At 43.9% G+C, this 22,844-nt stretch overlaps 1 protein-coding gene across 4 annotated transcripts in view; it reads right to left on the bottom strand.

The window, feature by feature from the left end:
- The window catches only part of PFKM (phosphofructokinase, muscle), a 44,843-nt gene that overhangs the window by 14,690 nt on the left and 7,309 nt on the right, over nt 1-22,844 (bottom strand). For 2 of the 4 annotated variants that reach the window (XM_088661250.1, XM_088661251.1), the window contains exons 2-8: nt 16,363-16,607; nt 8,383-8,456; nt 7,140-7,217; nt 3,227-3,416; nt 2,799-2,964; nt 1,207-1,251; nt 580-688 (exon numbers count right to left, since the gene is read on the bottom strand). In XM_088661250.1, the coding sequence (XP_088517376.1) occupies nt 580-688; nt 1,207-1,251; nt 2,799-2,964; nt 3,227-3,416; nt 7,140-7,217; nt 8,383-8,456; nt 16,363-16,453 (753 nt within the window). In that variant the 5' untranslated portion in view covers nt 16,454-16,607. The remainder of the gene's footprint in view (nt 1-579; nt 689-1,206; nt 1,252-2,798; nt 2,965-3,226; nt 3,417-7,139; nt 7,218-8,382; nt 8,457-16,362; nt 16,608-22,844) is intronic. The other 2 variants (XM_088661252.1, XM_035099484.3) reach the window with 1 other exon arrangement.

Here is a 22,844-nt window from a genome sequence, read left to right as displayed (position 1 = left end):
CCTTGTAAAATGTTATGTCTATCTTCTCCTGGTTTGTTGCTGTTCTCCATCATGCCTTAGGCAGAGCTAATATCCCATTGTTGTTTCAGAAATTCTCCATTGATCTGTCCCGTCCTTTGTTGTTTTGCAACTTAAACAGCAGCTGCAAAAATCACACCTAAAGCTTCCATGGCAGATTCCTGATGATTCTGACTAAGCATCAGGGAGAACTTTCTGACAGCAGGAGCTGTTTGACAGTGGAATGGTCTCCCTCAGGAGGTTGTGGACTCTCCTTCCTTGGAGGTTTTTAAGCAGAGGTTGGATGGTCACCTCTCATGGATATTTTAGCTGAGATTCCTGCATTGCAGGGGGTTGGACCGGATGATACTTGGGAGTCCCATCCAACTCTATGATTCTATGATTCTACTGAGCCAATATGTTAAGAAACAAATAATGAAGGGCCACATATTGGTGGATGTGTTAACAGAGGCTGTAATCATAAGCATAATTCCAACTGAACACTGTGGGATTTATGTCTGAGAAAACCTTAAGGACTAGGCAGTTAGCCCTCTGATTTGGATACTTGTATATTTTGGTTACCTCAGTTAGCCTCCTGCACAAGTGATCTTCCCAGTCGTCCTCTGGTGGAGATTCTGGAATGAAAACCCAGTCTGCACCACTTGCCAAGGCTGTTACAAGGGCTAGGTAACTAGAGGAAGAGATAAAAGCCGAACAATGAGCCATTATTGATTTGGTGCAAGATTTTAACCTAGCAAGAGTGCTTGAAAAACCCAAGCAGGGAAGGTGCTTTCTTAAAGGTTACTTAGGTCTGATTGGAGACGGATTCATATCATCCTCTCTCTGGGGAGACCCAGACTGCACTCAGACTGGAGAAATTTGATCTTTCTGAATTCCAGCACCAACTGGATCCACACTTCCTGGGCTAGTGTGTGGATCAGAATGTAATTATCCTTCAGAATTCAGGCATAGGCAACCTCCGGCCCTCCAGATGTTTTGGACTACAATTCCCATCATCTCTGGCCACTGGTCCTGTTAGCTAGGGATCATGGGAGGTTGTAGGCCAAAACATCTGGAGGGCCGAAGGTTACCTATGCCTGCTTCAGATCGTTCACTTCATTGATTTTTGTGCTGCCGTTCTAAAAAAATAATGATCAAAATGCATTTTAAAACGTGACATTTGAGAGAAATAAGAATAGAAATTCCTACCCGCAGTGACGACCCATGACCTCCAGCACAAATGTCCTCTGGTGACTGCAAGGCAAAACAAATAATAAAGCATTGTGAGTATTTTTTTTAAAAAAAAGAAATGTTTTAAACATTCCAGAAAAGATTTGAGTTTTGTATGTAGGGGAAAATTAGGGATAGCTTCAGCTTGTGCCGTTTGCTCATCATTCCACATCTTGGCACCAGGTTTCTTACTGCTAATGGTTATCTTTTTTGTTCTTGTTTTCAATTTTTTAAAATACTACTATCCACACAGATTCTCACATAATTAGAAAGACAAGGGATTGCACAGGCTCTTCTCAGAAAAAAAAAAAGAGTTCCAGGTCACTTCAACTGTTGCCAAGAAGGTCCTCAAAATACCTCATTAAAACATGCACAAGTAGTGGCGAAGCATATACAGTACTGGTACTACCGCAACTCGGATTGGGCACAAGGGACACGCCCCCCCAAGGGGGTGGGGCCAGGGCCGGATTTAGGTTTGATGAGGCCCTAAGCTACTGAAGGCAATGGGGCCCTTTATATGTCCAGCTGTCCTTTGTCAACAACAAATTGTCACTGGTTTTTGTGTTGAATATATGCTATATGGTAATCTATGAACCTAATAGGTATCTAAAGCCATTTGCACATAACAAATAGGAGCCTACATAACACAAAACACTGTTGCTGTATGTAGGTTTTATTTTATTTGTTTTTTTATCATATTTTGGAAATGTACGTCCAGTTCCCCCCCCCTTTAAAATTTTTTGGGGCTCCCAAGAGAGTGGGGCCCTAAGCTATAGCTTGTTTAGTTTATACATAAATCTGGCACTGGGTGAGGCATAGAGGGAGCCTGCTGCGCCCAGGGCCAGGTGTGACCCTGGAGTGGAGCTGTGGTCAAACAAGGGAAAGCTGCTTGGCAGCATCCTTGCATGGCACCGCCCAGCCAAGATTGCCGCCGAGACTCTTTTCTCCATCCCTGGTTCAGGCTTGACCTGGGAGTGGAGCTACGGCTGTGTTGGGTCGTCATGTGAGGAAACTGTTTCTGCAGCTCCCTCGTGCACCGGAGCCCGGCTCTGATAAGGGGAAGCCTGTTGTGGGGGTGCCTGGTTGCAAAAATATGCCTGGGGCCACAGATCCCCCCCCATGCTACACCACTGTGCACAAGGTTTACCTTGAAGATCCTTATATTTTCTTGTTCTCTCTCTCTCTCTCTCTCTCTCTCTCTCTCTCTCTCTCTCTCTCTCTCTCTCTCTCTCTCTCTCACACACACACACACACACACACACCACACCCTTATCTAAGATACCGGTATATATATATTTTAAAATTCTACAACAGAGAGTAGGCATATTGAGCCAAATTTTGCCTGTATTTGCAAATATATTATTTCCCATTTTATATGCTCCTGCATGAGGAAGGGCAAAGACCTTCTGAGATTGCTCTGCAACTGCCGTCTATATACACTTTCAAGCCTAGCCTTAAGGGCTAGGACTTTGTTTTCTTCTCTCTTTTTTAAGCTGCAAAAAGAGATTCTCACAGTGCCGTTCAGGAACTGTAGAAAACAAAGGGGCCTGCACAATGCCCACAAGTCTCACCTCTGAGCCGTGGTGGTGATAGCATCCACTATTTCCATTATCCTGTGGAGAGCGGAGTCCGTTCCAATGGTCATGTCAGTGCCACAAAAGTCGTTATCAATTGAGCCAACCATGCCAACAATGTTTAGGTGACTAGACTTGCTGGCTTCTTCTGCCGTGATGCCACCTGGAAAGTTATTAGGCAAAGAACCAGTGAAATATCAGCATAGGATATAATTACACTATCCCTGAAAGTTCGCTCTTAGCCTAAAACTAGCAAAAAGAAAGCAATCGTCCTCCCTATTCTCCCTTTATCCTGCAGGTCAGGCCTTAGAGCAAGTGTGGCTAAGCTGAGCTTCTCCAAATATTGTTGGATTCCAACTCTTGCCAGCACAGCCAACGGTTAGGGGACTTGGCATCCAGTTTTTAAGTGCCCTCCTTGGCAATACCTGTCTTAACTAGTTCCTGCAGCAAACTGGGCCACTCCGCTCGGAAGGTATCTGCTCCAGTCAAGCTGCCGTCTCCCCCGATCACGCACAAGTTTGTGATTCCTTTCTTCACCAGGTTGCGAGCAGCCTTCAGGCGTCCTTCGTGGGCACGGAAGTCCATGCACCTGGCACTTCCGATGACGGTGCCACCCTAGGTGAGGGGACAAACCAGGTGAGAGTGTGAGAGCTGGAATACAACATTATGGCCACCTAACTTAGGTGCTGCTATGATCAAGAGAAGGAGTCCCTCAAGCAAATCTGGAAGAAGAAAAAAATCGAGGGAGGAAAAAAAATACTTTAGGTCATAGGTACCATGACAAGAAAGCTGCTTCAGATGAGGGGGGCTCCCCCTCAGCCCATGAACAAATACTTTTGAATACTTTAATTACTTTCTATTGGTAGAAAAGGGTCCATGTTTTGCAACCTTGCCTTGTTTAACCATTGTGTCTATGGTATAAACCAGTAGTTCCCAACCTTTTTTTGGCCATGCCCCACCTAAGTATCTCTAAAATCCTGTGATTATTCAAAAAGTGAACCTCTATTCATATGGTAAAGGTAAAGGTAAAGGGACCCCTGACCATTAGGTCCAGTCGTGACCGACTCTGGGGTTGCAGCACTCATCTTGCATTATTGGCCAAGGGAGCCGGCGTATAGCTTCCAGGTCTTGTGGCCAGCATGACAAAGCTGCTTCTGGCGAACCAGAGCAGCACACGGAAACGCCGTTGAGCTTCCCGCTTGGAGCGTTACCTACCATGACTACGTATTAAAAAAGGGGAAACAGGGTATTTATCTACTTGCACTTTGACGTGCTTTTGAACTGCTAGGTTGGCAGGAGCTGGGACTGAGCAACGGGAGCTCACCCCATCGCGGGGATTCGAACCGCCGAACTTCTGATCGGCAAGCCCTAGGCTCTGTGGTTTAACCCACAGCACCACCTGCATCCCTCCTATTCATGTGGAAGAAGCCTAAAAAGCCATTAACTTGGTCTAACTCATTCTCAAATTGCCCACGTCAAAATCAAATTGTCCCCCTGTGGGGCGTGTGCCCCACATTGGGAACAACGGGTATAAATAGTTTTAGTCGCTACCTTCCACGCATTCACATACCTGTGGTTTATTTATTTTGGTTTTATTTTATGTCTGTATTTGTTCAACAGTGAACTATTATTGATATTATAGCCATTTTCAAATATCTCAAGGGCTGTCAACCTGAAAGAGAGAACAAACTTGTTTTCTCCTGGTCTGGAGGGTAGGACTCGAACCAATGGCTCCAAATTTCAAGAAATGAGTTTTCGACTAAACATCAGGAAGTACTTTCCAACAGTGAGAGCTGTTTGACAGTAGAACCTCCTTTGGGAGGCTGTTGACTCTCCTTCCTTGGAGGTTTTTAAGCAGAGGTTGGATGGGCATCTGTCATGGATGCTTTAGCTGAGATTCCTGCATGGCAGGGGGTTGGACTAGATGTCCCTGGGGGTTCCTTCCAACTCTCTACAATTCTATTATTCTACATGGACTATGCATATTGCCATCAGATTCTATTTGATAACACTGTATTTTGCAGAATCTTGTACAGTATAACTTTAATATACTGTATAAATTTATATATTAAAAATAAGTTGATCCACATGGGAGCACTGCTGGACATCTTTCCAGAAGAGCAAGCAAAAGTTCATTTCATCCTCTCTCTCCTGCCAAGGATGTCAAGGCAGCAAACATCATTCTCCCCCTTCTCCCATTTTATCCTCACAACAAACCTGTGAGGTAGGTTAGGTTGAGAGAGGGTAGCTGGTTAACAACAGCATAGCATCCAACACTATCAGGGAAACAAGATAGCTTAGGAGACATAGGTCTGACTCCATTATTCTCTCCCTGACGCCCCATCTGCCATTTGAGGTGGCTGCTTCACTTTCCCTCATGGCTGGGCTTGTCCTGGAGCTTCTTTATTGAGGTAAACAGATCCCCAAGTCCCACTCCGCTCAACTACGGTTCTCAAGCTACTCTAAAAAGAGACAATGTCCAGAAAGGCTATGACCTATAATTCTCAGGTTCATTCTTTTTGAGGAAAATGGCTGCCGCCTGATCTCCTGATTCAGTGTATCTACACCTCCCTGCTCTCTCTGCCCACCAAATAAATTCTCCTCACTACAAAGATCAAGGCATCTTCACCATCACCAAAATCCATTAGCTGCAACAGGTCGAAGTGTTTTGTAAAGCAGTGGTTGAGAATTTCACCCAATTCACTGTTATGTGCAAAGGGTTGGTGAGGAGAGATCAGGACATTTTTTCAGCCAGAACTCAGTTCTGGCACCTCTCTGGTGGGCGCCATTGCCATTATAAGAGAACAAGGGAGTTGTTCGCGGTGAGTTCTGGCACTTCTTTTTCTACAAAAAAGAGATACACTGGGAGAGATAATACATGTTTGCTACATGTGATCCTCTATCTCTACAGTCTGGATGCCTAAAGAGAGTTGTGGTCAGACCAGAATCCTCTGCAATTCTTGTTTATGAAATCCAAAAAAGCCCTGACTCATGCAAGTATGGCTGCAAGCAAAGGTCAGCTTGGGTTTCGAGTTATTTTGGGTCTCAGGCATTCATTGTGACCCCAGCTCTGGTGATATCATTACACTTAAGATGGACGACTTTGCCAGTGACCCCAACTGGCGAAAAGGTCAAGATGTTACAATAATTTTCCTCGTGACAGGAGCCCCTCACTCAACCAGCCAGTGACTTTCCTCAAACTGGAGAAGGAGCAAAGGAACTTCTCAAAGGGGAAAAGAATAACATTTAAAAATAAAATAAAAATAACACTGGACTGACCACTTCGATATTTCCAGAGGTTTAAGATATTTTTACAAGGTTAAAATTAAAATCCCACTGGGGATTATGTCATGTATAGTGTCCATAAATATGCCCCTGTCAAAAAACACACCTCTGGGGCAGATTTGATGGAGGCACAGGGGATTGCAGAGGCAAAGAAGGAATAACAAAACAACAACCCACCACCCTGCCCACTTTCACCAATGCAAGTAGAACTTGGCTGAGCACAAGTCTGGATCCAACCCAATGAAATGCAAACCATGCCCTAATTCTATAGCAGCTTTCCCCAACCTAGTGCCCTCCAGGTGTTTTGAACTACATTTCTCACCAGCTTCAGCCAGCATAATCAATAGGGATGAAGGGAGTTATCGTTCTTCATTTGTAAGCAATTTATCACTTAGTGTGGCAGCACCCACATTATGGTCCCATTCATTCTTTTTGGCACTTGCTAAAAACTTTTTGGTTTAGGCAAGTCTACCCAGATATGGAGAATGTTGACGTGTTTTAATCTGGTCTTTAGCTTAACATTGATTTTTTAAAAATTTTTTTGGGGGGGATGCTTTAAATAACTGTTTTAAATTAATATTTTTCTACTGATAATTTCATTGTTGCTGTGTTTCTGAAATCCACTTGGAGGATTTCCGGCTATGCTTTTTTTAAAAAAAACAAAGCAGTATACAGTGGTACCTCTGGTTAAGAACTTAATTCATTCTGGAGGTCCGTTCTTAACCTGAAACTGTTCTTAACCTGAGGTACCGCTTTAGCCAATGGGGCCTCCCACTGCCACCACGCGATTTCTGTTCTCATCCTGAGGCAAAGTACTTCCGGGTTAGCAGAGTCTGTAACCTGAAGCGTTTGTAACCCGAAGTGTTTGTAACCCGAGGTACCACCGTATACATTTTGTGAAATAAATAAACGGTTGAAAACATCAGGGGGGCACCAAGTGGTTCAGTAGTATCATAAAACTCTGAAATCTTAGCACTGGTGACACCTAGGGAAAGGAGGACAGCTCTGAAACCTCTCACAGCCTGAGGGACAAAATCCAAGGGACCGACTTACCAGCTGCAGCATCATAGAAACACCTTCCCATGTTGCTTCCTTAATATTGTCACCGCCGTCCACAAGCCCTTGGTAGCCCTGAAACAGAAGTCAGAAGAGATTATTTGAAAAGAGAAGCCTTTTTGAGCCTCCATCTCAATCTCCTCTAGAGCTGGTTAACTCAAGAAGATAGAGACACCATAGCTGTGAGCTGTTGCTACAGCAAACTATACTGAAGAAGGAACATTAAGGACAAGATGCAGTTCAACGACATTGCCAGGCTGGTGCATTGTTCGACCGCAGGATATTTCCAGCTCCTTTAGCCACTGTAGCAACATTGAACAGGAAGCACCCCAACAAAGGGCAATCCTTGCATAGGGACTGTGGAGCAGCAGGGTAGCTGGTCTGGCATTACAGTTGCTATGCAACCTATGGCGACTCTAATAGTCCATTTGGTCTAGCAGCAGCAATCAGCAGCAGTGTTAACAAAATAATAAATCCATTTGCAGTAGAACGAGGTGGAAGAATGGAATATACCATTCAAGTCTGAAGATGGAGCATAATATTTGTGAATACTCTCCAGCAGAAAAAGCTTACCATGAGTAAGCAAAAACCTAGTACGGGCGGGAAGAGGCGGAGCTCGAACGTTCCTCTCTGGTGTGTGCATACCTGCCAAGTTGCTGTCGGAGAAATAAGGGACCGGGTGGAAGTAGCAGACCGGAAGTAGCGCTGCCACCATTTTGGAACTGGGCGGAGCATGCTCAGAAGTGACTTTTGATGCTGCTTTGCCCAGTTCCAAAATGGCCACCACGCCAGAAGTCGCACTGTAGCCATTTTGGAACTGGGCAGAGCAGCATCAAAAAGTTGCTTCTGAGCATGCTCCGCCCAGTTCCAAAATGGCCGCCGCGCCAGAATAAACCGGGGGAAAACAAAAAAATCTGTTTTTTCAGCTAGGAACAGCTGGAAAAATGGGGATTTCCCGGGGAATACGGGAGACTTGGCAGCTATGAGTGTGTGTGCGTTTAGCTTGCAGGAATTTTACACGAGTGCAAGTTCAAAAATGGTTAAACTGTAGCCCCCTGTAGCTTCAAGTGATGCAGCCCACTCTAGAAAATAGAGACATTCTATGCTTTAGAATGGAATGTCCCTAGTTTCATGAGAATGTTGTAAGTAAGGGGATTCCACGCCTCATTCTGTTCCATGAGTCGACCAGGCCTTAGATACAATCCCTACTCAAGTAAAGAAAGCCAGCAAATCTACCTACCTCATGAACAAAGTACACTTTGGCCCCAGTGTATATTCCCACTCTGACCACTGCCCGGACAGCAGCATTCATGCCTGTTCAGAGAGAAGGTAGAAGAGAGGTCACAATGCCATCCACAAGCAATCTGGATGACAGCACTGGAGAGGTAGACAATGTGCCCTTCAGGTGTGCCTGGTCCATGGCTCCTGTCATGCCTGGCAGGGCTGATGGGAGTTGTAGTTCAACACCATTTTTGAGAGCACGACACTTTGCTAATGTATTGTATAAACAACAATATGTACATTACTTATTCAGGTAAGGTAGCTGTGTTGGTCTGACGCAGTCAAAATAAATAACTAAATGTCCAGTAGCACCTTAGAGACCAACTAAGTTTGTTCTGGGTATAAGCTTTTGTGTGCATGCATTCCATATGCAGATACCGTATCTGAAGAAGTTTGCATGCACACGAAAGTTTATACAGTACAGTGGTACCTCGACTTATGAAGACGATCCGTTCCACGGCCATCTTTGTAAGTCGAAGTCTTTGGTTGTCGAAGCGCCGAAAAGACTTCCGGGGTTGTCGACTTCGGAAAACGAAACCTTTGGAAGTCGAATCGTTTGGATGTCGAGGTACCACTGTACCCAGAACAAACTTAGTTGGTCTCTAAGGTGCTACTTGGACAATTTTTTAATACATTACATACCGTACTTATCTGAGATGAAACCCAAGGAGATTCCTGTGGGCTATGTCTTGCTCTACTTTACAATCAGAGAGATTGAAGGGAATCTGGAAGTCATCTGTCTGAGATCAGTACAAGATCTACCAAGGAAGATGCAACTACACCACCTATCTGACTGAGGGCTGCATAAATGCCTTCAACAATGAAGAACTTACCATTTCCTGAGGCAGATTCTGTTCCAACCATATCTAGTTCTTACTGAATCACAGGAGAAGCCATGGGAAGGTGAACAAGACCCCCTGGGGGCTTAAGTCAGAATATAAAGGAAACAGAAAAGACTAGTGACTCACAGCTCTAATCTCCTAACAAGTATGAAAAGCACCCACACTGCTCTAGATTTGGCACCAGATTAATACTTATTTATATGCCCAAACACTGTAAGTTTTGTTAATGATTGTTCTAAGCTGCTCTGTTGTTTTCAGCTATTTTATTTGTTTGATGGTATATTTTAGAGTGCATTGCTGCTTATTTTTAGGGGAGCGGGAGCCTGGGGCCGCCTCCTCGGGACATCTGAAAGGCGCAGGCCACATAGCCCCGCCCACATTCCCACTGTAGCCCCTTCCCTCCCGTGCATTGGCCCCGCCCTTGCCCCCCAAATTTGATCCTGGGTACGCCCCTGGTCTTTGTTGGAAACCAAACTGAAGTGGAACGGAAACAGTGCTGCTTGCAATGAACACAGATCGGAACAGAAATTGATGCCTTCTAACATCCCTAGATGGGGGTGTCTCTATTTCTATAGAGCTCTGCCTTATTTGCCTGGCCTTGATGCTGCTGTGACATTCAATTTACTGTATATTCCTGCATATAAGACTACCTTTTAACCCAGGAAAATCTTCTCAAAAGTCGGGGGTCGTCTTATACGCCCAGGCGTCTTATACGCCGGAATATACAGTATGGTATAACCAGCCTACTACAACACTGAAGCTCCATTGATGTGCAATTGCTGTTTTTCCTCATATATCTGTGCTGTCAACTTAGAGGTGATCTCCTGAACTATTTTTTTTATGCTGACAGGCCTATGCAGTTGCTTAAAATCTCCCTTGAGTAGACAGTCATTTTAATGATTGCTTTGTGTTGTTTTTAAATGTTTTCATGCTGTTGTATGCCACCCTGATTTTTGCAAGTGGGTGGCCTAGAAATGCATTTGTTTGTTTGTTTATAAATAAATGTGGTAAGTGTGTGATGTGGAGCCTTTATTATGGCATCACCTGACCCTTAAACCCACGCTGCTGTTTCTCAGCCTCCTTGGTGTACGTGTGGTTTCTTACTGCCTCAGGTCAGTATGCTTGACCCAGACTCCTAAGTCTCCCATGATCCCACCCTCAGATGATTTGCACATTTTATTTTTGACCCGCTGACATTTAAAACAAGTTCCTGAGGTACCCCCCTCTGCCAGGCCACTGTGCTTGCTGGCTCCAAAATATACCACACCAAGAGAGGGACTGTAATTCAATGCCATTTCTCCCCCACCCCAAAAAACCTCTCTAAGTCATGTGACTGCTTCACAAACAAGCTGCGATCATGGATGCAGCTGAGGAAAGCTTGGGCTAAGAGAAGGCTGAGGTGGATGCCAAACCACCACCGCTTTTAAACCTTTCTTCCAATTATGATCATCATGTACACAAGTACATATACCTCATTGCCTGCTTGCCAGCACAGCTGAAAAATATCGAATGAGACTTCTCATCAGCCTATCGAAAAAGGACCTATTCCCAAATGCTGATATCAAGATGGTTCTGTCTTTAAGTTAGCTTCCCCTTGTTCAACGGTCTGCACACACTTCCAGTCTTAATAGGTTTCCATCTTACTTTCTTTCTATATCTGAAAATTTCCAAATTGCCTTTTCAAAAAGTGAACTGTTCGCCTTCTAATAGAGGTCTTGGATAATAAATAATAATATTGGTCCAAGATTTCTAAACATATGGTTATAACATAGGATGCCCTTCTGCAAAATGTCCTCTTCTCCTTTTTTACTTATCCATTGTAGATTTTTAAGATCGGTCTTAATGTAACATTCTCGCATTAGTCTGTTAGGTTTTTCATTTCTGTTATGCCATTGCATCCGCCTCGCCAATCCTGCCAATTCTTTTAATCCAAATTCACCCTAGGAGACAACACACCAAGCATTTATTGAGTCAGAAATCTCCTAGGCTCCCCATCATCTGAAGGACAAAAAGGAAGGGCCCTGCACTGTGCAGTAGTGGATAACTTGCAGGCAACCGTTGACCTAATTTCATGCAGCACTGGGTTCCCCCTATCTGGAAATGGCGAGTGGAAATGGACCCATCCATTTTTGGCTCTAGTGCTGCCCTCCAGGTATATATAATAATAATAATAATAATAATAATAATAATAATAATAATAATAATAATATATTATTTATACCCCACCCATCTGGCTGGGTTTCCCCAGCCACTCTGGGCGGCTTACAACAGAAAAATGAAATAAAACAATTAAACATTAAAAGCCTCCCTAAACAGGGCTGCCTTCAGATGTCTTCTAAAAATCTGGTAGCTGTTTTTCTCTTTGACATCTGATGAGAGGGCATTCCACAGGGCAGGCGCCACCACCGAGAAGGCCCTCTGCCTGGTTCCCTGCAACTTGGCTTCTCGCAACAAGGGAACCGTCAGAAGGCCCTCGGTACTGGACCTCAGTGTCCAGCAGAACGATGGGGGTGGAGACGCTCCTTCAGGTATACTGGACCGAGGCCATTTAGGGCTTTAAAGGTCAGCACCAACACTTTGAACTGTGCTCGGAAACGTACTGGGAGCCAATGTAGATCTTTCAAGACCAGTGTTATGTGGTCTCGGCGGCCGCTCCCAGTCACCAGTCTAGCTGCCGCATTCTGGATTAGTTGTAGTTTCCGGGTCACCTTCAAAGGTAGCCTCATGTAGAGCGCATTGCAGTAGTCCAAGCGGGAGATAACCAGAGCATGCACCACTCTGGTGAGACAGTCTGCGGGCAGGTAGGGTCTCAGTCTGCGTACCAGATGGAGCTGATAGACAGCTGCACTGGACACAGAATTGACCTGCGCCTCCATGGACAGCTGTGAGTCCAGAATGATTCCCAGGCTGCGCACCTGGTCCTTCAGGGGCACAGTTACCCCATTCAGGACCAGGGAGTCCTCCACACCTGCCCACCTCCTGTCCCCCACAAACAGTACTTCTGTATTGTCAGGATTCAACCTCAATCTGTTAGCCGCCATCCATCCTCCAACCGCCTCCAGGCACTCTATGGCCCTCCAGATGTTGTTGGACTCCAACTCCCATCTTCCCTGATCATTGGCCATGCTGGCTGGGACTGATGGGTTATGATAAATGAGTCCACGAATATTGAAAGGCTGCATAATGCTACCACATCAGCTGTGCAGCCTGAGAATGGATGCAGGAGTGAGCCAGAAACATCCTTCCATTAAATACATCCCTTTAGCCTTCCTTAAAGCCATCACCTCTTTCACATAGTTCTTGCAGCCTTGTTGGGCTCTGCTTCCACATATACCTTAAGGCAGGGGTCAGCAACCTAAGGCCCATGGGCTGGAAGCGCCCCACGGAGGCTGTTTAACCGGCCCACGAGCCACCCCCAAACTGAGCTGCCTGCTCAGCTAGTCCCATGCTCAGCGCTAAACCAGCACAGCGCCACGCAAGCACTCGCTTCCACAGCTCCAAAAATTGCTTCTGCGCATGCCCAGATGCCAGAAATTGCATCTGCGCAGGCACATTTTTCAGCGTCTGGGCATGCGCAGAAGCGATTTCCAGCGCCGCGGAAATGCGCAGACGCAATTTCCAGTGTCACGCTGCGCTGGTCCGGCCTACGGAGGATCTCCGCGGGAGTGATCTGACCCATGCCCGGTAAGCCTTGCCGACTCCTGCCTTAAGGGAAGAGCAGCCTATAAGGGTGCCCCTTCACATGCTGTTGATTCACATCAGCCCCAACCAGCACAGCCAATGGTCAGGGATGATGGGAGTTGTAGTCCAGCAACATCTGGAAGGCACCACATTGGCCACCATTTCTTACCACCAGAAGACTACGACTTCTCAAAGTTTTTTTTGTGTGTGTCCATTAACCAAGTATGGCCTATCTACAGGGCAAATGTGAGAAGATTTGTCTCAGATACCAGCGCCAAACTAGTCATTTTGTCACCTATCATTTGAAGCTAGATGTGTCCATGCTTTAATGTGTTAGACGTTAAGCTGTACCTCTGGGTTACATCAGAAGTTATTGTTTGGCATCTGTCTAGACCAGGCATCCCCAAACTTCGGCCCTCCAGATGTTTTGGACTACAATTCCCATCATCCCTGACCACTGGGTCCTCTTAGCTAGGGATCATGGGAGTTGTAGGCCAAAATATCTGGAGGGCCACAGTTTGGGGATGCCTGGTCTAGACTGCAACAGCCCTTCATAAAGCAACACAACTGCGGAGAATATCCACCAGTAAAGTTGTAATATAGGTACGTACGTCCATAGTTGGGATTTCCAGTAAACCAGCCAAGGATTAGGTTTCTTCCCCATATTGCACTCCTGTCCACAACCATACATACTTAACTGCTGCATCCATGGGCAGTGGGTTTGTGATGTAGTGTAGCCCTTGTGAAGTCATGTTGCCAGGCCATGTGATTGTGACAAGACATTTTGCAAAAAGCCTCTCAAGTTATCACATCAGATCAACAGCAGCAGTAAAAGTATGTATGACACACACACACACTGCTGCTTCTTGCTTATTAGTAGTAGCTCTTCCACCACCACAACAAAGTCACAACAGAATGGCATCACAAAGTAGTATGAGAGTAAGTCCTAGCCTGGGTCACACTGAGTGATTTAGTAACAGTGCGTGGAATTCAACATGGTGCTCCAATAAATCTTTTTCCTGTACCAGTATTCTAGCTTGCCAGATGGAACAACATCTCTCCATGCACTGTTCTGGGGTTGGGGTCAGGAGAGTCAGTTTCAGGGAGCACATAAGGGGCCCCAAAATCCTCGTGTACCTGTCCACTGACCGGGTTCTTCAGGTGAACCCCACCCAAAGTATTTCTTCCTTGTAAGCCTTTCATTTATTTCCCTTTCCTCCCCTGTTAGCTCCCCCATTCTCACATTATTATTATTATTATTATTATTATTATTATTATTATTATTATTATTACAGTGGTACCTCTAGTTGCAGACTTAATCCATTTTGGGATGCCGTAAGCTGAAAGTCCGTAAGAAGAGCGGAACGCAACACAAGGTATGACTGTATTATTATTATTATTATTATTATTATTATTATTATTATTATTATTATCATTATTATTAATTGAATTTATATACCGCCTTATACCCAGATATATATATATAATACAGTTCGGAAATTTCAGCTGGTGCAGAATTCAGCAACCAGGCTGCTCACCGGAGCAAGACAGTTTGAGCATATTATACCAATCCTGGTCCAACTACACTGGCTACGGATTAGTTTCCTGGCCCAATTCAAAGTGCTGGTTTTGACCTATAAAGCCTTAAATGGCTCAGGACCACAATACCTCAAGGACTGGCTCTTCCAATATGAACCTACCCAGAGGACCCTGAGATCATCTTCCGAGGCCCATCTTCGTGGGCCTCCTCCTTGAGAGGTCTGGAGGGTGGCAACACGAGAACGGGTCTTCTCTGCAGTGGCTCCCCGTCTGCGGAATGCTCTCCCCAGGGAAGTTCGCCTGGTGCCTTCACACCTTTAGGCACCAGGCAAAAACGTTCCTTTTCAATCAGGCCATTGCCTGACTTGATTTATATCAGGCATCCCCAAACTTGGCCCTCCAGATGTTTTGGGACTACAATTCCCATCATACCTGACCACTGGTCCTGTTAGCTAGGGATCATGGGAGTTGTGGGCCAAAACATCTGGAGGGCCGAAGTTTGGGGATGCCTAATCTACATCCTATACCCTTTTTAAAAATGCTAGCTCTTTGGGGGTTTTTTTATTGGGTTGTTGGTTTTGTTTTGATTTTATGTAATGATATTTTATGTGAACTGCTTCGAGACCTTCAGGTATAGGGTGGTATAGAAATTTAATAATAATAATAATAATAATATACCCTTATATATTAGTAGCAGTAGTATTTCCATTTCTTACCCACCCTTCACCATAAGGGTACAGCAATTTTAAAATACAATATTAAATGAAATTGCAAGTCCCTGGAGGCAGGAATGGCCTTTTTTCTATTTATAATACTCAGCCAAGTGATATGTTCACTTGCAATGCCGTCAACAGCATGTATGCGTTTCCAAAAAAAAAATCCATCTTGAAACTAAGACGGGACTTGGACACCAAGAGAAGATATATGAGTGCAGATAAACAAAACAGAGCTGTGTGTGTGTATCTCAAGGTCAGAATAAGGAAAATAAGGAATCATCTGCTTAAGAACTTGACAAGTCAACATGTTTGAGAAAAGCACCTGTATTTTGCTGTATTGAAAACTAATAAAAATATTTTGGAGGGAATTTTTTTTAAGCATTTCATTGCATTTGTTCACACCACAGTGCCCCCACCCCAAATTAATCAACAGACATAGATATAGGCAAATCCAGACCAGGAAGAGATGCAGTGAACTGCAGACTTTGTAAGAGTATAGGAGGAACAGCAGAGAAATGATGGTTCAATACACCTGAGGGTAGATTATATGAGTGCTCATTTTGCTAAGGATGCTTGCAAGATGGGGGTGGTAGGTGGGCAAACTGTGGTTGATGAGCCACAAATTGCTTTCAAGGCTCTTTTTTAAAAAAAGCAATACAAATAATATCAAAGAGAAAAAAGGCATCCAGCAAGAAGGCAGAGAACTACTGAGGCTGGAGACAGCATGGGAGGGGAAAGTCAAAGTAGGGGAGACAGTATAGAAAAGAACTGCTCCTTACTGGACAAAAACCAAAAGTCTACCCAGCCCAGCATTCAGCTTCCAACAATGGTTAGATGCTTCTCAAAACTCACAAAGCAGGGCGGGATGGAGGCATAGCTGCCAAGTTTTCCCTTTTCCCGCGAGGAAGCCTATTCAGCATAAGGGAAAATCCCTGTAAAAAAGGGATAACTTGGCAGCTATGGATGGAGGAAAGACAAATTTACCTGTTACAATTTGCAACCAAGATCAGTTCCACTTGAGTCATCTTACCAAGTTTAGGGAAAATCTGGATGCTAAAAAGTGGTGACTTCTGCCTATTTGCTTTTTTGCCATTCGCTCCAGGCCACAAAGGGAGACCCCCAACACACACACACACACACACCAGCAACCTGTTCACTTACCCTGGGCATCTCCTCCAGATGTCAACACAGCGATGGCCTTGCCAATCCCCATTGTGTCGGCGTGCTCATGTTTGACCGCTTTTTGCGACATTCTCCGGGCTGGAAAGTCAACAAGAAGAGTTTCTTAAAGATGGGGGAAACGCCCTTGGTCTTCGGTGCCTTCTTGTCCTGCCACAGGAGCCACAGCCGGGTCCGGAGTGCTCCTCGTAGCCCTCTGCCGTTGCCTTTCAAAGTTGACACCCTGCCTACTCTCCAATAAATGACAAGTGGAAATGTCAGCCTGTAAATGATCTTCGATGCAGTGTCAGCCACAGCTAATCCTAAAGGGCACATGGCCAGCTGTCATGAGTACCAATGGACAGCAGAAATGTCAGGTTTCAGGTACCAACTACTGTGTTGTGGGCTTTTGGTGGCTTCAAAGTTGGGAGAGAATATAGGTAAGATTTTTTAAAGAGGCTCTTGAGTTGTATTCTACTTAACTTTGACTTGGAGCAGACCCACTGACATTAATGACCAGGACTAACTTAAGTCCATTGATTTTAACGGGTCTACTTTAAATAAGAGTTCATTGACTACAACCTCCAGGTGGCAATCCTCAAAACATTTACCTGGGAGTAAGCCCCATTGAACACAATTGGATTTATGTAGGCCTGAAACATCATAGTCTCCAATATTTCTCCGATGAAAATAGGGACATCTTAAGGAAAAGTGGGGCATTCCGGGATCAAATCAGAAACCAGGATGGCTTCTGTAATTTCGGGACTGTCCCTGGAAAATAGGGACACTAGGAAAATAGGGACACAGCAGAATGAAGTACTTTGGAAATCCAAGTACAGCAACCTTACAATCAAGTTTCACCAAAAGATTAAATAAAAACTGTTCTGGAGGGTGGTGGTTTGAAATTATGAGTGGTATTCAATTAGGTTTTACTCATGAGTACACTCACTGAAATGACTGAACATGACTGAGGGACCCATTCACTTCAATGGATCTCAGTGAAATTTGGTTGAATATCATCCTATGTCTTTTCCAAACAGGCTTTGGAAAACCAAAGTTGAACAGCGACAGCTTTACAAATACAGATGAACCATGCAGGGAAATGAATGTGCATCTAGGTCAAACTCATTTACAGAGCACTGGCATTGAAAAATGATTTCTGTCATGCTCACAAATAGATGCCCTCCATTACTTTGGGATCAATAAGCAGGTTATTATGAAATCATACAATGAGGAATTATTCCTTCTTGTTCCCTACACTTAACTTCTTTGAAGAATTTGCAAGCTCTTTGGATCTGGGCACCAGATAATGAACTTTGTGCAGGAATGAATGCACAGACTGCAAAGGAGCCAACTCATCACAAAGCTATTTATTTACATGAATATTTCAAAAGCTAAGTTAAATGATTCGGTTGGGAATACTTAAAAACCAGCACTGTTTATTTGTGATTTATAGAATTGTAATTTCAGACATTTTGCAGTTTGAGGTGAAGAACCCTCCTTCATTCCATGTAAGAATGAGTTCAATCTTACACAAACACCGGCAGTGTCCCCTAGCCACCACAAATTGAGGGCTTGTTGAAGGGCAATCTGTGTGGCACAGACATACCCATCCTCTCTTGGCCTGGCCTTCACATCAGCCACCTGAAGTGATTGCTTCACTCTGCCTAAGGAAAGGGTCAGACCTGAATCAGAGGCCTTGTTTCATCTTGATTTTTAAAATTAGAAAATAATAAGAATTAAGAAACCAACCCAAATTAAAATCTTCCATGTGTTTATGTAGAAATATGTACTCATGCAATCTGACAACATGCACCTCCCCCTTTTAATATAACTACCCCAAGAATAAGGAGCTCAGAGATTCTTTATTTTTACAGCAATATACAGATGGGCATATTTTACAGGTATTTTAACTTTCTGGAAAACATCTTCTTCTGCATGTTCGGGAAATGGAAGCTGTATGGAAAGGTGAGTGTTAGGGAATTTTATAGGGGGGGCACCCAAACGAGGCTTCATTTGGGAATCAAGATTGGCACAAATGCCCTCAAGGGGACCCGTCTGATCCTACAACACCACTCTACGGTAGTATCGCACCAACACGAACCCCTCAAGATCAAGCCCTGAGTAATAAAGGCTCCCTTTCCTACCCTTTCTCTGTTGCCTGAGACTCTATGTAACCATATTTCTTTATGAATGAATACCGCGTATCTGTATTTCTAAATGAAACCCCCTTTTGCGACTCTGGCCAAGGGCTCTCAGGGATGCAGGGAACAGCCATAATCCTTTAAGCAAGAGGTCACGTAGCCAGGGTGGTGCTCCTCTGCATATCCATAATCCATACAGGTACCATCTCCTGCCATTCCCGACCCTCCGAAGCCAGAGGCAATACACACACCTGAACCCATTGTTTTCCCCTGCCGGGTACTCAAGGATCCCCTCCCAGATACTTACTGGTACTTGCTTATCAATGTCCTGGGACATCGCGCATTGTTACCTTATGTTAATCCTGTGTACCTCCTGTTTACCTGTATGCTAATGCCCCTTGCACCTTCCCCTTTTCTGACGTTTTACCCTGTCACAAGTGATGTATGTATGATGCTTTCGATGTGCATTATGGGATGGTGGTGGGAACTTTTAAAAGTTCTTGCAGCCCTGTTCACGGTGTTCAGTCTGGCATTGAACCTGCTGCACAGTAAGAAACCTTGCTGCTTGCTCCGGATCATGGCTGGACTCCTTCCTTTTATACTCCGCAACGACCACAGGCCCTTGCCTGATGAGCTGGGTGGCTGAGCATTCTGGCACCCAGAATTTTGCCCTAACAGTGAGATACAAATTAATGAAGAAGAAATGTCTGCAGATGGCTGGTACAGCTGAGCTTTCAGTGGCTTTGCGAGTTTGCCTCTGCACATCTTCAAAAACAAAAGTTAAGCAAAGCCTCCTAGCAGCAGAGCTTACCTTGTAGTGGAACTGGTATTCTGTACTTTCCTGGTACGATTCCTCCCCACGCTCACAGTGTGGCAGGGATAGTGCCCATTTGCATCTCCCAGGATGCATTGCTTAAATGTATTTACTTTAACAGAAAAAGGGGAATGCAGGCGGCATGTAGCAACTGCGTGCCTCAGTCCTATTTGAGTTTTATTACCTAGCACATCCCAAATAAAGATGCTGTGTCTAAAAACGACCACTCCATGATTGCAGTTGGTACCTTTCCCACTTAACTCGAGGGGCACCTGGCATGGAAGGTTCACAGTGACATTGCTAGGAAACCAACACGCCTTGCTTTCCAGGTCGCAACCACTAGGCTGATGACTTATTGTTTGAGAAGAGACTGGGCCAAAGGCTTCCACGTGCAATGCTCGTTCTGAGCACACCATGTTAACTAGTATGCTCTGCATTACAGCTTGGGAGCCATTGACCCGGATGAAAACATCTCACTTAGAAAGCCAAATCTATCCTCAGTGTAAAGACACAGAGCAAGAGCGGGCTCACTTGCACTCTCCATTTTTATTATGTAGGACACTAGCTTACCATGAGCCAGAATTTGGCCTCTAGTGCATCTGGTAAGCTCCTAAATTGCATGGCTCAAAATTTCTAGCTCGCATGGTTGCAGCATAAATGATAAAGGCAATGCCTGCTACAAGAGCGGAGGCTAAAAAGAGAGTGTTATGATAATATGGGGATTTTTCTTCTTCCATTTTGCAGAGTTCTCTCTACCCCTATACTCCTACACTAACCCTCCAATTCCAAATTCCCTGCCTCTTATTTTGTAAAAGTAAGGCAACACCAACTCTTCCTTCTCTGTTGCTGTTTGCAAATAGAGCAAACTAATACTGTACAGGGTTCGGGGAGATTCTCTCCAATAAACCATTTGCTGATGTTCAGAAGAATTGTTGTAACCTGCCCTGGGACCTTAGGGTGAAGGGCATGTGAAAAATTGTAGTTATGATTATTTGTTTCTAACAAATCAAACATAACTGAATTGTTAGATGAAATAACACTTGCAGTTAACTTGTGTTACTCTTTTCTTACCTTATTATGGTGAAATTAAGGTTTTAAAATAATGAAGATTGGCTGTTTTCACACTTACACTGTTACCTAGAGGAAACTTATTGGTTTGCATTTGGAATTTAACCTGGATTACTCTGTACATGTATTATGATGGAGGATTGGGAAAAATTGTGTGTGTGTGTGTGTGTGTGAGTTTACAGCATGTAATGTTTTGAAAGAAAATGTTATGAAAATGATGTATAGGTGGTATTTAACACCAGTTAAACTAGCAAGAATATATCATACATATGATAATAAATGCTGGAAATGTAAAGCTGTAGAAGGAACTTTTTACCACATGTGGTGGACTTGCCCCATAGTAAAAGACTTCTGGGAAAAGATTTATAATGAATTAAAGAAGGTGTTGAAAAACACATTTATTAAGAAACCAGAAGCCTTCTTATTGGGCAGTTGGAAAAGAAATTCCCCCAAAAGATGTTACTTTCTTTTTGTATGCCACAACAGCAGCGAGAATTTTGATAGTGAAGAATTGGAAGATACAAGAAATACCAACGGTTGAAGAATGGCAGATGAAAATGATGGACCATATGGAGCTGGCTGAACTGACCGGGAGACTCTGCGACCAGGGAGAAGAGACGGTGGAAAAAGATTGGAAGAAATTTAAAGAATACCTAAAGAAATACTGTAATATTTGAAATTTGAATATAGATTTGGAAGTAGTTATAGGCTGTAATATAAGAAGTTAAGTTAAGGATTTAAAGACAATATGAAGATAAGATTTTTAAAGTGTGAATAAGTAGAAATTATATTAAGGAGATTTGCAATATGATTTATAGTTATGCGTTAGAAGTTGCTAAAGATTAATAACAATGAAGCACATATAGGGGGGACTTGAGGAAGTCACCCTAAAATGGTAAAGAAAAGAATAAGAATTTATAAAGGTAGAAAGATATCTTGTTGTATGTGTGTTTTTGTTGTGTTTGCATTGTATCGTGTGGAGTGTTATCTGTTTATTGTTTTACTATATGTATTTATAAAATCAATAAAAATCTTTGGAAATAAAAAGAATTACGGTACTCTGTACATGGCTAAGGGTACAATGACCTCTGCCTCTCTCCAGTCGATAGTATTCCAATATTTAATTTTGTGTTTGCCGGCAAAAAGCCCAATAGACCTGCTTCTCCTAACGCTGCCACCTTGCACTATGGCCTAGGAAATTATGACAATCTAGGTACAGTATATGTTTGGAGAAACCAAATTATAAATACAGGAGGGCAACGGTGCCCATTCAGTTGAAACCCCTCTGGTCACAAATTAAAATGAAGAAACATTGCTGCCACCTTCTGGATGCAGTGCAAATCGAGCTTTCGGATTTCCTGTTGTAGGACTAGCAGCTTCATTGAACCAAAGGATGAAAATCTAGGCTTGTTTTTCTGAAATTGTGTTGCAAGGTGCACTAGTGCATCATAAGAGGGTTTGTATTGCACTCAAAACATTCTCGGTCAAAACAGAGAAGGCCCTTGGCACATTGATCAGCCTTTCATTCTGTCAATGTATGGAGAATACCATCACCTTAAGGGAAGAAGTAAATTTGCACTGGGATTTCTCAATACCGCCAGTGCTACAGCTCCCAAGTGCAAAGGAATCCTAAGAAGCAGCATTGCCCAGAAAAGCTCATTCCAAACCCTGAGCTTTACTGAGTGTGAGATACTAAGTGATATTAGCTCAATGCACTTGCAAGGAAGACAATTTCCTATTGCTCTGGGGAAATTAATTTTTTTAAATTCTTACACTGAAATGGATACAGTGGTACCTTGGTTCTTGAATTTAATCTGTTCCAGGAGTCCGCCCCACTCCCGAAATGGTTCAAAAACCAAGGTGCGGCTTCCGATTGGCTGCAGGAGTTTCCTGCACTCAGTCGGAAGCCGCAGGAGCCGCGTCGGACATTTGGGTTCCAAAAAACGTTCACAAGCAAAACACTCAGTTCCGGTGTTGCGACGTTCAGGAGCCAATTTGTTCGGGAGCCAAGCCATTCGACTACCAAGGTACCACTGTATACCTACTTCAGCATAAGAATAAAATGTGACTCCAATTTTAAATGCAGGTGGGTGGGGAGAAAAACGGTGCCCCCCTGGTATTAAACATTTGCAAAATACTGATCTCAGCAGATGGCTTTTTCAAGAAAAAGACGGGTAGCATGACATCTTCTTAAACTTAGAGGATATCAAATATTGCACAAATTGGAATGATCCTTCCTTTCTTCTTGCAGCCCCCTGAAATCTGTTCCAGGGGGTCTCCCCAACTCTTTGGAGAACATTGGGGGGGGGGCTGGAGGAGAGGAAAGGGAAGTCCTCTTGCACTAGCAAAATCTGTTCCAAGTATTGATGGACATACAGGATGCAACACAGATGAGATGGGACTGTCCCTGAAAGCATGAGTGAGAGGGATGTAATCTTGTAAATAAATCAGCACTTTAA

This window comes from Zootoca vivipara, chromosome 2 (genome assembly GCF_965207765.1).
Source record: "Zootoca vivipara chromosome 2, rZooViv2.hap1.1, whole genome shotgun sequence".
Lineage (NCBI taxonomy): Eukaryota > Metazoa > Chordata > Lepidosauria > Squamata > Lacertidae > Zootoca > Zootoca vivipara.
The sequence above is the reverse complement of the archived record's forward strand: the minus strand, read 5'-3'. Positions and strand labels throughout refer to the sequence as shown.